The sequence below is a fragment of the Hemitrygon akajei genome, chromosome 8, assembly GCF_048418815.1.
Source record: "Hemitrygon akajei chromosome 8, sHemAka1.3, whole genome shotgun sequence".
NCBI classification, from domain to species: domain Eukaryota; kingdom Metazoa; phylum Chordata; class Chondrichthyes; order Myliobatiformes; family Dasyatidae; genus Hemitrygon; species Hemitrygon akajei.
In genome coordinates, this window is record NC_133131.1 from 5,234,002 (window position 1) to 5,249,010 (window position 15,009).

A 15,009-nucleotide genomic window follows, 5' to 3' on the forward strand; every position below is an offset into this window, starting at 1 on the left:
CAAAGGGCCTGTACTATGCGGTACTGTTCGATGTTGTTGTTGCTCCTCACTGTAGAAAACGGATCTAAGTTCTTCCATTGTTTTCATTTTTTTCCATCAATTTTACTTTCCCTTAGGCATACACTGGCTCAGCTCCAACAGATGAGAAAGAAAAAATAGTCTGGGTTCGTTTTGAAAAAGCTGATATAAATGGTAAATGTACTTCCATTTAACTTCTATTTATTTAACCAGAGTTTGTATGTGCAAAATTGTGACCCAAATTCAGTGTAGCTGATTTGTATTTCATTAAAGTTTTTGTGACATAGTGGTGGGTGAGTAACCGATTTTGTTCGTATCAGAGAAATAGAAATGTTCTTAGTGGAACTGTGCAACGTGACGAACACAATAATCGAGTGTTTCAGCTTGAAAGAGCACAGACTGGTGCAAATGATGCTTTAATTTGAAATAACAGAGTAAATGTATTGCCCAAAAATGGTATCGGGGAAACATTAAAAAAGAGTTGCTTTGCGGATTAGCATATTCACCAATCCCTGGGTGATGGTTGGTGAGTGAAGAGTTTCTGCTCTTGACGTTGAAGCAGCTTTTGACCAGGTGTGACCTCCAGGAACTCTAGTAAAAGAGCTGTTGGATCTGGTGATATTGATCCAAGGTTCTTTGGAAGTCAAGAATGAGGCATAAAACTTGTTGCTTAGAGCCATTTTATTAAGTGTTACGAGGATGAAGAATGAACAGAGAACAGACAAAGAAAAAAAAGTCACGGTTGTCTGATACTCAAATTAGAGATAAACGAAATTCCAGTGATAACAGTAAATCTATAAAATAGTCAGTCTCAACTTCACTCTCGACTGTTTGGAGCTTGAATTGTGTTTGACGAAACACTTTGCTGCGTGTCTGTAGGCAAGTTTTTGATGGACAGAATTGTTGATGATGCCTTCCATTGCTTTGTTGATTCAGAATTGATTCATTGGATAGTAATTAGCTGAATGGAATTGCCTTACTTATTGTGAGCAGGACATGATAGACACGTTTTCCTAACTGTACTGCAACTGCTCTTCTAGAGGCACGGCTGGTTCTGGAGTGCAAGACTTCAGTTCTGTATGTTGCATATTCATCGTGCCTTCGCAGTATTCAGTGCTTTAAGCTTTTTCTTAGTGTCACACGGAGTGAATTACCTTTACTGAAAACTGGCTTCCACAGTGTTCCACATTCCACAGGTGTACGGGTTAGGGTTGGTAAGTTGTGGGCATGAGATGCATGGCGGCACATCTTCGGATTGTGTTGGTCATTGATGGAAATAACCAGTTTCACTGTATGTTTTTATTTACATGTGATAAATACAACTATTCTAATATGTTCTGTAATGGTGATGATATCAGAAATGATGGCATATACTCACCACTTTTGATTGATTGTGAGTACCTTCAGCACTTCCCTATTTGGCATGTCCTCTTGAACCTGATGCTGCTCCTGACTTGTCCTGCCATTCTTTCTTAACCAGAATTAACCCTCTGTCTTGATAGTAATAGTAGAGTGAGGAATGTGCTTGGCCATAAGGCTGCAGATTATGGCAGAGAACAATTCTGCTGATGTTGATCCAAAGAAGTTCATGAGTAGCAGGTGTGAGATGCCAGACCTGATCTAATTTGATCCCATTTAGCATTATTATACTGCAACGTAACACAGTATACTATTTTTCTGGAGACAAAGTTCATCTTCACAAAGGCATCCATCATTAAGGACCCCCATTACCCAGGACATGCCCTCTTATTATTGTTACCATCAAGGAGGAGGTACAAGAGCTTGAGAACACATGCTCAGCATTTTAGGCGTAACTTTTTCCCTGCTGCCATCAGATTTCTGAATGAACAATACCTCACTATTTTTTCTTTGCTGTCTTTTTGCACTACTTAATTTGTGTGTGTGTGTGTATTTATACATTATATATAAATAAAACAGTAAGAAACATTATAAATATAAAATGTTTTTATTGTAATTTATAGTTTTCATATTGTTATGTTTTGCCGTGTAGTGCTGTCGCAAAACAACAAATTTTACCACCTGTGCTGGTGATACTAAACCTGATTCTGATTCTGACTGTGCAGTGATTAACTTCTACCAATTTTTTTGTGGACAGATACTTCTTCCGGAGGTAGATAGGTGAGAACGTTCAAGTAGGATTATTTTTTGTGTTGGTTCACTTGCTCCCTGCCATATAACAACCCTGGCAAAAGTATTCTTAGGTTTCTTCTCTTCATAGATGTCACATGACTTACTGAGTATTTCCAGCAGTTTTGGCTAACTTGGCCACTTAAGTGCAACCAAACCACTCTTGGATAGTGGATGTTGAAGTTCCCCATCCAGGGTACATTCTGTACTTCATATTTATAGTGCTTCTTCCAAGTGTTGTTCAAGGGGGAAAAACATTAATTCCTCAACTGAGAGAGGATGGTAGATTGTAGCGAGAAGGTAGTTTTCTACCCCTATTGATTGATCTGATACCATGATCCTATCCTGAGGAGAACATCATTCTTGACTCAAGTGATTGCGAGAGAGACACCATGAGACATTTCCGAGTTAAAAGTCAATGTTGAGAAGTTCCAGGGCTAATCCCTTATGTCCATAGTATCACTTGCTGGTGAGTTGGGACGTACCCAAGGATTGCAGTTGTGACACATAACTGTGGATATTTCTGTTTGACTCGCCTGTAGGAAAGCTCTTGTAATTTATTGTAAAGTTTCTTATAAAGTTGTAAAATTAGCTCCATCATGGATAACAGCCTCCTTAGTATCCGAGACAACTTCATTGAGCGATGCCTTAGGAAGGCGGCATCCATCTTTAAGACTCCCACCACCCAGGTCTTCTCATTATTGCCCTCAGGAAGAAGGTGCAAAAGCCTGAAGGCACACACTAAGCTATTTAGGAACAGCTTCTTACCTTCTGCTATCCAAATTCTAAGTGGACATTGAACCCATGAACACTACCTAACTACTTTTATATTTTTATTATTTTGCACTACTTATTTAAAATTAACTATTTAATAGACGTGTATATATTTAATTTCTTCAGTATTTATTTATCATGTATTTCATTGTACTGCTGCTGTAAAGTTAACAAATTTCATGACATACGTTGGTGATATTAAACATGATCATTCCACTTTAGACACCAGATTTAGTCTTTCCTTCTCTGTTTCAATGTAATAGTACTGGGACAACACAGTGGCTTGCTATGCCCTACTGGTAAGGTTTGGAGACACAAATAGACCAGATTAGCAAGACAGCTGATCTCACCTAAAAGACACAACTAAGCCACAATTTATACTTCTGTGGTTGTTGTTATGAATGAAAAATAGTTTCATGTTATTTATGTCCAGCATTGTCATGGGTAGTTTTTGAACTTGTATAGTTCAGGCCTGTGGATTACTAGACCTCTATTTTGACTGCTATACTGACACTGTACCCTATGATTTGAATGCAGGAGCTGAGTACAGGAACAGTTTATTCAGCTCTACTCTTCCATGGGGGGTTGATGCTTCACTCAAACCTCCCTGCATCCTGATTTTACTGTCAACTGTTTATTTCTCCCCTCACATAATCAGATTTAGATTCAGATTAATTGATTCATCATATGTACATCAAAACGTACAGTGAAATGTATTATTTGCATTAATAACCAACACAACCTAAGGATACACGAGTGAATCTGCAGATGCTGGAAATAAATAAAAACACAAAATGCTGGCAGAACTCAGCAGGCCAGACAGCATCTATGGGAGGAGGTAGTGACGACGTTTCGGGCCGAAACCCTTCATCAGGAGTGAAGTAACATGGGATGTTCGGGGGGGGGGGGGGATAAGAAGTGGGGGGAGGGATAAAGTAGAGAGCTAGGAAGTGATAGGCTGGAGGGAAATCGGCTGGGGGAAGGTGGAGAATTATGGGAAATAAAAGAGAAAGAAAGGTAGGGCTGGGGGGAGATTATAGTGAGGGGGGGGAAAGAGAGAGAAAGAGAACCAGACTAAAATAATAGATAGGGATGGGGGTAAGGTGGGGGCAGGTATTGCTCCATCGACCTGCGTGTAGCCTCATCTTGACGGTAGAGGAGGCCATGGACAGACATGTTGGAGTGGGAGTGGTCTGTGGAATTGAAGTGTGTGGCCACAGGGAGATCCCACCATTGCTGGAGGACTGAGCGCCGGTGTTCGGCGAAACAGTCTCCCAGTCTGCAGCGGGTCTCCCCAATGTATAAATGGCCACATCGGGAGCACCGGATACAGTATATCACCCCAGTTGACTCGCAGGTGAAGTGGTGCCTCACCTGAAAGGACTGTCTGGGGCCTAGGATGGTGGTGAGGGAAGAAGTGTGGGGGCAGGTGTAGCACTTCTTCTGTTTGCAGGGATGAGTGCCCGGAGGGAGGTTGGGGGGGATGAATGGACAAGGGAGTCGCGTAGGGAGCAATCCCTGTGGAAAACCGAGAGTCGGGGGGAGGGGAAGATGTGGCTGGTGGTGGGATCACGTAGGAGGTGGCGAAAGTTACGGAGGATTATACGTTGGATCTATAGGCTGGTAGGGTGATGGGTGAGGACCAGGGGGACTCTATCCCTGGTGGGCTGGCGGGGGGATAGGGTGAGGGCAGAGATGCGTGAAATACGGGAACCTAAGGATAGTTGGGTTAAATTGTTCTCAGATCTTGGCAAGTCAATTGCCTAGGTGGGAGAACAACTCAACCCAACCATCAATCATCTGAGCTGGACATTTTCTGAATTATTTCCAACAATCTAAGGATGTACTTGGGGTGGGGGGGGGGGGCGCGTAAGTGTCGCCACATGTTCTGGCACCAACATAGCAGAACAACACGAGTACAACGACAGCAACAATAGCAATATAATGACCCTTTCCGCCCTCCAATCCACCCACGCACCCACCCATTTACACACATAGTCTTTCAACCCTAGGGTACACTGCTTCCCAGCCTCCAGCCTACAGTGGACTCTAGATTTGAAGACATTGGGCTTCCAACTTTCCTAGTGGATTAACAGATCTACTGCTTTGGCCATCAAGCCTCTACATCTTGATTTCAATCCCTGTCTTTAGTATTGAACTCAGGACTCACCCCAAACTCCAGGCCTCGAACTTCAGATTCGCCGATGATGGAACTCCAGACTCACCAACTCATGTACTTAGGGGGTCATTGGTCCTCATGCCTCCTACCCACATGGACCTCCTATCCTGGGATTTGTCAGGGTGGGCAAGGGGGTCTCGCTGACTGGTGGGGGGGGGGGGGGGTGGAGCATCTCCAACCTTCATCCTCGCTGGTCTTTGTCCATAGCACTTACCAGCCTTGCATTTGTCCAAGGATTTCCTTTGTTGCACATCCACGTTGCTGGCCTTTGAATGTGGAGTGGAGACTTGGACTTCAGCCAGACCTCTAATTGATCACATCCATGTGTTCAAGCCCTAAACTGACCCCTAACTCCCCTCTCTATCCATAAAACCATCTCTACAAACCTAAAAGAAACAACTAAGCAAACTTGCTTTTAAATACGTACATGGCATTTACTTCAGCCTTTGCTTTGTGGTAGTGTGTTACACATTCTTGCCAACGTGGAGAATAGATTTATTAGTGACTGTACCATTACCTATAATACTTGATCATGGCATAGATCTTGGAACAGGAATAAGAGATTTTCCAGTGTTGGAAAGACAATATGAACCTAATTCTAGATGTACTAAATGCTGACATTGCACTGTTTGTCAGTCAACGTTAATTGTTGAATACTTCAGAGTAAATCTTTTGTCAGTGTAATTATTTTGGGATTAGATCAGATGATTAGATCACACCAGTTCTGAGAACCTACAAACTGAAGTGTTGTACTTGCCTTTTATTAGTATTTTAATCTGTGCATTTCTCACATTTACGGCTTTTGTAAAGTGCTTCTCAGTTATTGACATTTTAGTTGCTCAGTTCACTGAACAGCAGGGCAGCACATGCCAATCATTAGCTGTAACTTATTGCAAGTGAATGCTTCGCTTAAAGCAGTTACTTACTGTTTGATCTAGTCGAACCACGAATACTTGTTCAGTGAAGTAGAAAAGTAATCGTAAATGTGATTGTCGAGTGTGAATGGAAATGTTGATCTGAGCTTCGTACTTCACTGCAAAATTGAATTTAACCAGCTCTAATTTGTGCGGGAGCAGCAGCGTTAATATAGCAGAATGGCCCAGGGCAAGTTCAAGATAGGAAACTAGATTGTGACGAGATACAGCTTTGTACTGGGGTGGGAAGAGAAGTGAGTATAGAATTTAGTGTTGGAATATTAGCAGAATGCTAAAGGGGGGAAAATGTTCCTCACATACAAAATGAAATATTGGTTCCCCTTCAAATTTGATGCTTGATGGAGACCTGCCATTGTAGATCTCCAGAGACTGAGTCCCATATATCCTGGAGCCAATCTATTCCTGTTAATCTCAAAGCTGTTTGGAAGCCTGCCCTAAACTGTGGAAATGTGCTACTAGTTGTCGGAACTCCATTCACCATGGTTTTTAGAATTGATGTAAACTGCAATGGGCTCCAGTGGGAAATGTAAAACTCTCACTTTTGTGTATCTGCAGCTGGAATCTGTATTCATCCAATTTGCTGTAGTTGTTTTTCTCAATGCAAGTCACTTTTATTTGAGAGATTTTATTGGTGAACTTTCAGGACAACTTTCTTCCAATTGTGTTTAAAAGAAAAAGCAGAGCTTCATATCAAAGATGGGAATATATTGCTTTGATCAGTGGTTGTGCAATTTTTGATAAATCATGATTTATACATATTAGTTTTTAAAAGCACATACACAAAATACTGGAGGAACTCGGCAGTCAGGTAGCATCTATGGAAAGTAATAAATGCTTGTTGTTTCGGGCCTAGACGCTTCATCAGGACTTGTGTCATTACTCTGGATTTCCAACATGTGTAGAATTTCATGTGTTTATGATATAGCAGCTTTTAAGTCTTGATTTTTATCTAATAGTTTACTCAGGTGCATGGGTTTATTGTTGCAGTCCACTGTATTTGCAGTTAATACTAACTGGTTGCATGGAAATGTGGATTAACAAGGATAAGTGAAATCACATTCTTGGAAAAGCAGTAATTTCAAAAATGATTAAAAGTAAGTCACTGATATTTTATGTTTCCATTGTTAACATTTTGGATATTGATTGGCATTACTTAGACTAAATCTGAACAAGGACAAGGGATTTGTCACTCGGTATCTTGAGCCTACATTGAGATTTAACATCATGGTTGATCAGACTAATCTTAAATCAACCTTCCTCTCTATGCTGGAAACCTTTCACTTCCTTCCTTTTCAAAAATCTATCAACCTCTGCTTTAAAACTATTTAAAGACTTCCATCAGTAATTGAGAAAGCGAATTCTCAAGAAGATCCTTTGTTTTAAATGTGTGACCCCATAATCATTAAACAATGATCAGTACTACTAGGTTCTCCTCAAGTGGAAATATATTCTCCACATCCTCTCTGCTAAGTCCTCTTGGGATTTAAGTTCCAGCCGATATATATTTGCCTATTAAGCCTTTACTGATAAAGACAACCTTGTTTTCCCAGGTTTTAGTTCAGTAAACTTTCTCTGAACTGTTTCCAACAGGTTAACACGCTTCCTTAAATAAGGAGACCACAAATGTACATAATATTTCCAGATGTGGCTTTAACAGTGACCTGTATAACCTCCCTACTTTTGTATTCAATTCCCCAGGCAATAGATGAAAATATTCTGCTAACTTTTCTAATTACTTCCTGTACCTGCATATTAACCCTTGATGTACCCGGATCCTATGGTTGGCATAGTGATGGAGCAGTTAGCATTGCTGTCTCACAGCTTTGGGGATCCCAGTTCAATTCTGCACTTGGTAATGTTCTTCTTGTGTCACAGTCCACAGGGGACTGTCCTGTCTCCCTTTCTCTTCACCATCTACACCTCGGACTTCAACTACTGCACAGAGTCTTGCCATCTTCAGAAGTTTTCTGATGACTCTGCCATAGTTGGATGCATCAGCAAGGGAGATGAGGCAGAGTACAGGGCTACGGTGGGAAACTTTGTCACATGGTGTGAGCAGAATCATCTGCAGCTTAATGTGAAAAAGACTAAGGAGCTGGTGGTGGACCTGATGAGGGCTAAGGCACCAGTGACCCCTGTTTCCATCCAAGGGGTCAGTGTGGACATGGTGGAGGATTACAAATACCTGGGGATATGAATGGACAATAAACTGGACTGGTCAAAGAACACTGAGGCTGTCTACAAGAAGGGTCAGAGCCGTCTCTACTTCCTGAGGAGACTGAGGTCCTTTAACATCTGCCGGACAATGCTGAGGATGTTCTACGAGTCTGTGGTAGCCAGTGCTATCATGTTTGCTGTTGTGTGCTGGGGCAGCAGGCTGAGGGTAGCAGACACCAACAGAATCAACAAACTCATTCGTAAGGCAGTGATGTTGTGGGGGTGAAACTGGACTCTCTGACGGTGGTGTCTGAAAAGAGGATGCTGTCCAAGTTGCATGCCATCTTGGACAATGTCTCCCATCCACTCCATAATGTACTGGTTAGGCACAGGAGTATGTTCAGCCAGAGACTCATTCCACCGAGATGCAACACTGAGCGTCATAGGAAGTCATTCCTACCTGTGGCCATCAAACTTTACAACTCCTCCCTCGGAGTATCAGTAACCCTGAGCCAATAGACTGGTCCTGGACTTATTTCCACTTGGAATAATTTACTTAGTATTATTTAATTATTTATGGTTTTATATTGCTATATTTCTACACTATTCTTGGTTGATGCGACTGTAACGAAACCCAATTTCCCTCGGGATCAATAAAGTATGTCTGTCTGTAAGATTTTGTCAAGTTCTCTGGTTTCTTCCTAAAATATGCTGGAAGGTTAATTAGCTACTATAATGTATCTTTCCATGTGGGGTAACTGATGTAGGAGTGGAAAGGGAGTAGATTGGCATATGAAGATAAAGATTAGCTTTATTGTCACATGTATGTTGAAACACAGTGAAATGCATCGTTTGTGTCAAATCAGTGAGGATTGAGTGGGACAGCCTTCGAGTTTTACCACCCTTCCAGCACCCACGTGCCATGCCCACAGTTTACTAACCCTATGTATGTGAGAGAACAAAGCAAGAAGAATAAGGAAAGGAACTGATGAAATTACACTCTGGGGAGCCAGGATGGGTCTATTGGGCTAAAGGGCCTCCTGAATTATCGTAAATAAGTTAGTTCCATCTCTTGTCATCCCTGATTAATTGGACTCTGAAAACTCACTCATTCCTCAATCATTCTTTATTTTACTTGTCTGAAGTGAAGTCTGAACAGAGAAATGTTATTTTTGTACAGAATTGACAAGCAGTTAGGGATATTGACCATTTGGTAAACTGTATATTTGAATTCCTTATTTGTTAGATCAATCACCTTTCACAATACAGGTGTTGAAAGTCAATAGAAACTGCAAGCTAATACTGGATGTTATGTGAAGCATTTGTCCCTTAGTTGGTGCAGGAGCCTCTTCCTTCTAGTCTCCAGTAAGTAAAAGTAGCTCTGGGAATCTGCTGTGCTATGTTCCTTTAAAGACCTTTCTTGCCTAGGCTATCTGTACTCAATGTGCAATGCAACCTTGCATGGACATTGTTAACCCTTGTCTTACTACAACTTCCACACCCTCTGCTTCTCAATTCCTGACTGGATACAAAAGATTGGCTCGAGTAATTTGCTTCCTTTAGATAGTAGCAATGAAACTATGCAAATTCCAATAAAATGTTTTTATAGAAAATATTGTAGACCGCTTCATGAGAAGAGAGAGAAGGTAAGTGAACTAGCTTGGCACGTACTCTTTTTGTCGTGGTGCAAAGTTAAATGATGATTCTGCTGCTGTCATCAGAGTCGGTCGCAAGTGTATCCACCATATATCATGAAATTTGTTACGGCAGCAGTACATTGCAATACATAATTATATATATTGTAATAAGAAATGTATATAAAATTAAATGAGTAGTGCAACAAGAGACAAAAATAGTGAGGTAGTGTTCATGGATTCATAAATAAGTTGTGTTGTGTTTGACTGCTGATTTCTGTAATGTTCATGGACTATTTTTTTGTGTGACTGTAGTTCACTGATACCTCGTGTGTGCTTTATGCTGTGTGTGACTGTTGATACTGTGTTTTGCACCTTGGCTCTGGAGTAACTCAATTTTGTTTGGCTGTATTCATGGGAATTCATGTAATGTTGAATGACAATTAAATTTGAACTATAAACTGTTCAGAATTCTGTTGGTGGAAGGGAAGAAGCTGTTCCTAAAACATTGAGTGTGTGTCTTCAGGTTCCTGTAGCTCCTCCTTGATTGATAAGAGGGCATATTCTGGGTGATGGGGGTCCTTAATGATGGATGCCGCCTTTCAATATTATCTTGATGTACATCAGACTTTGCTGTGTGCCATATCATTTTGTTATTCATTTAGAGTAACAGAGCATCAAACTCTAAATAACTGTTCATGCAATACTTTCCAATTTTCTGCTGTAGTGGTATATTCCAAATCCTTGAAATGTAATCTGGTACTCTTTGTAGCATATAGTTGTGTCAGAATAGAATGTATTTTTGAGACAGGACAGAATGTGCTGCTGTTGACCAGAGATTATGAAAAGCAAAAAAAAACCCCAATGGTTTGCGTTATGTAGTATCTTTCACTTATAATATCCTAAAATGCTTTTGAAATATAGTTACAGTTCCAATGTTGGAACTGCAGTAATGACAGTAATATTCCACACAGTAATTTTTTTAACACAGTAATGACCCGCATCTAGCAATGTACACTATAATGACAAAATTATCAGGCTGAGGATTAAAGTTGTTGTCTTGAATGAGGATCAGAATTGGATTTATTATTACTGATTTATGTTGTGAAATTTGTTGTTCTGAGTCAGCAGGACAGTACAATAAATAACACAGTAAATTACAATTGGAGATGCGTAATAAGCTGTGCAAAAAGAGAGCAAAATAGTGAGGAAGAGTTCATGGACCATTCAGGAATCTGATGGCAAAGGGAAAACACCTGTTCCTAAAATGTTAATTGTGCCTTCAGGCTTCTGTACCTCCGCCCTGGGTGGTGGGATGTGTTTTACAACAGCAGACTGAATCTCCCTTTATTGTCAAATTTGAAAGACTGTATTACCCCACAAATGTTGTTCTGGAGTGTTAGCCTTGGCATCTAGAGTAAACGGGAGTAAATATTTATCTAGCAGTTTGGAGATGGTTTAGGTAGTTATTGACAGTGTGGGATCTTCACAGTAGCTGTATTATGACTATGAAATCTTTTTACAGATCTTGCAAGAAATCCAGAGTATCATGAGATGAACAATACTGGAAATGATCCTCCATTGCTGCTGCTCCTTGGGTATGCAGATGGAATGCAAATCTGGAGCATCCCTGTAAGTCGTTATTTTGTCTACTTTTTTTGTAAGTGCAGGTTGTATTTTTTTTGCTCACTGATTGTAGTTGGACCAGAGAAATCTAGGGTGTTGTGGGCATCATTTGTGTATCTTTATTTTGCTTAGCTGATAACATTTATACATTTTTATTGTGAGAGAATTTTTGAGTATAGTTGGTGGATCCAGACCTGAAGTATTGTTTACAATGTTGCTTCTCCTACCTTTTTAAAAAAAAAATGTATCCTTGCTTCAGGAGAAGTGTGACAAACTTTCTTGGAATGGCAGAGATATGAAGAGAAATTGAAAACACTAGGTCTTGATCTTTTTCATTTAGAAGAATGAGATTGTCCAGCAGGAAGGTATGGGAAAGATGCTAATCTTTTCTAAATCAACATCCTTCTGTAGGATTGTTAAAATAGATGGTGCAACTCGGAGGCAAGATCAAAGTTTATGGACCATAAATATAATTACTAATAAATCTTAAATGGAATTAAGTAGAAACAGAGAATAAGTAGAAACAGAGAATAATGAGAATGTGAAGCCCTCTGGCACAAGAATTCGTTTGAGGTAACCAGTTTCTGTTCACTTTAAGCAAATGAAAGCCAGATAAAGGACAGTTGGATATGCCGATGAGGTGAGATGAGGAGAGTTGGACGCAGTCTTCTGTGGGGCACATCTATTGCAACTGATTATTATGGCCAGTTGTAATGATCTTGGGTGCAAAGTTCTTTTTGCCAGTCTTGTATTGAAAGATGACATGACACTGTTGGCATTCTGCTTGATGTCTTGATCAAATTTGGTTCATTGGCCATCCCCACCAAGAAGTTTTTGGGCATATCTTTACTGATTATGATTATGCCCACTCAGTGGCTTCTTTATTAGGTACACCTGCTCGTTAATGTAAATATCTAATCAGCCCATCATGCAGTGGCAACTCAATACATTAAAGCATACAGACAGGGTCAAGAGGTTCATTTGTTGTTCAGATCACACATCAGAATGGGGAAGAAATGTGATCTAAGTGACTTCAACCATGGAATGATTGTTGGTGCCAGAAGGGGTAGTTTGAGTATCTCAGAAACTGCTGATCTTCTGGGGATTTTGCACACAACAGTCTCCAAAGTTTACAGAGAATGGTGTGGGAAAAAAAAATAAAAACATCCAGTGACTGTCATTTCAGTGGGCGAAAAAGTCTTGTTAATGAGAGAGGTCAAAGGAGAATGGCCAGACTGTTTTAAGCTGACAGGAAGGTAACAATAGCTCAAATAACCACATATTACAACAGTGGTATGCAGAAAAGCAACTCTGAAGTCACAACACATTGAACTTTGAAGTAGATGGGCCACAGCAGCAGAAGATCAAGAACATACACTCAGTTATTAGGTGCAGGAGGTATCTAATAAAGTGGTAACTGGGTATATAGTGTAGAGCAGTTGTTTGGCCATTTAAATGGGATCTCTAGAAGACTTTGGCCTTTTTATAATAACATTACAAATTCCGTTGACTTCTCTGATCCATGTGTTTTGGGATGTTTATTTCAATATGATCAGCTGTGGTGCACTCTACATTGAACTGTAACTTCTAGAGCAGGGATTTCAAACCTTTCCTATACCATGGAGCTTTACTATTAACCGAGTACTCCATGGACCTCAGGTTGGGAAGCTTTGCTCTAGATTATTAACAGTGTAGCCTGCTTCGTTTGTGAAAGGATCTGACGCGAATGATTTTGCCTCAAGGACATGTTTTGTCCCATGTACTGCATCCATTTATATCACAAAAATCTCTGCATGCAAGATGTTCCAGGCATGCTTTTCTCTTAAGACAGAATGTTCTTGGATCTGATGGAAAATCCCAGAAATGCAGGCCATTCGAAATTAAAACCAGAAAATGCTACAAATGTACAGCAATGGCTAAGAATCTGAGGGAAAAGTCAGATATTGCATAAAGTGCAGAGCTGATGTTTTGAGTGGAATCCATATGCCCCCTTCGGATGCTAAATTGATCTGCCTCGAGTATTTGCTCTTGGAGATCTGAGGTGTCAGCAAAGGTCTGTGTGAATGAATGATCTTTTTCCCAGTTAGTTCCTGAAGAAAATAAGTGAATCTATGTTAATGTGTGTGATATAACCATATAAATAAGAAGTTAGTGAAATCAGTTCATTATTGAAATAGTGTAATGGAAGATATCCTCTCCCAACTGAATAAATTTAATCCCATTATGAGCGTTAAAGAGTTTGTAGACTAAAAGAATCAGAATCAAATTTAATATCACGACATAAGTCATGTAATTTGTTTACGGCAGCAGTACAATGAAATACATGATAAATAAGCACAAAAAAGCTGAATTACGGTAAATATAAATGTTTATTAAATAGTTAAGTTAAAATAAGTGTGCAAAAAAATATTTAGGTATTGTTCATGGGTTTAATGTCTACTTAGAAATCGAATGGCAGAGGTGAAGAAGCTGTTCCTGAGTCACTGTGCATGTGTCCCTTTAAGCTTCTGTACATCCTTCCTGATGGTAACAATGAGAAGAGGGTAGTGTGTTTGTGTGTACCCATGATGGCGCTGACTAATTTTACAAGTTTCTGCAATTTACTTTGATCTTGTGCAGTAGCCCCCATACCAAATGATGATGCAGCTAATCATAATGTAGAAATGGTGCATTTGTATGTAATTGACTTTATTTCTTACATCCTTCACGTACGTGAGGAGTAAAAATCTTTGTTACATCTCTGTCTGAGTGTGCAAATTATAGTAATTTGTAATAAATAGTATGTACAGTAAGATATATAATAGAACAGTCTATATAGCTTAGAAATACAATTGTGCCAGCGTGAATTAATCAATCTGATGGCTGGTGGAAGAAGCTGTCCCGGGGCCTGTTGGTCCTGGTTTTAATGCTACAATACTGTTTCCCAGCTGGTAGCAGCTGGAACAGTTTGTGGTTGGAGTTACTCGAGTCCCCAGTGATCCTTCGGGTCCTTTTTATCCACCTGTCATTGTCAATATCCTGAATAGTGGGTAGTTCACATCCACCGATGCACTGGGCTGTCCGCACCACTCTCTGCAGATCCCTGTGATTGAAGAAAATACAGTTCCAATACCAGGCAGTGATATAGCCAGTCAGGATGCTCTCAGTTGTGCCCCTGTAAGAAGTCCTTAGGATTTGGGGACTCATGCCGAACTTCTTCAGCTGTCTGAGGAGAAGGAGGCACTGTTGTCCTTTTTTCACCGCACAGCCTGTATGTACAGACCAAATGGGATCCTCAGTGATGTGTAAACTGAGGAACTTGGATCTGTTCATCCTCTCAACCCCAGATCCATTGATGCCTATAGTAGTGAGCCTGTCTCCATTCCTCCTGTAGTCCACAACCATCTCCTTTGTTTTTGTGACATTGAGGGAGAGGTTGTTTTCTTGACACCACTGTGTCAGGGTGGTGACTTCTTCTCTGCAGGCTGCCTCCTTATTATTTGAGATAAGGCCAATCAATGTAGCATCATCTGCAAATTTAATTAGCAGATTGGTGCTG

The 15,009-nt window shown here is 40.3% G+C and overlaps 1 protein-coding gene across 5 annotated transcripts in view; it reads left to right on the forward strand.

The window, feature by feature from the left end:
- The window catches only part of bcas3 (BCAS3 microtubule associated cell migration factor), a 928,098-nt gene that overhangs the window by 20,991 nt on the left and 892,098 nt on the right, over positions 1 to 15,009 (forward strand). For all 5 annotated transcript variants that reach the window (XM_073053122.1, XM_073053127.1, XM_073053125.1 and 2 more), the window contains exons 4-5: positions 117 to 192; positions 11,371 to 11,477. In XM_073053122.1, coding sequence (XP_072909223.1) covers positions 117 to 192; positions 11,371 to 11,477 — 183 coding nt within the window. The remainder of the gene's footprint in view (positions 1 to 116; positions 193 to 11,370; positions 11,478 to 15,009) is intronic.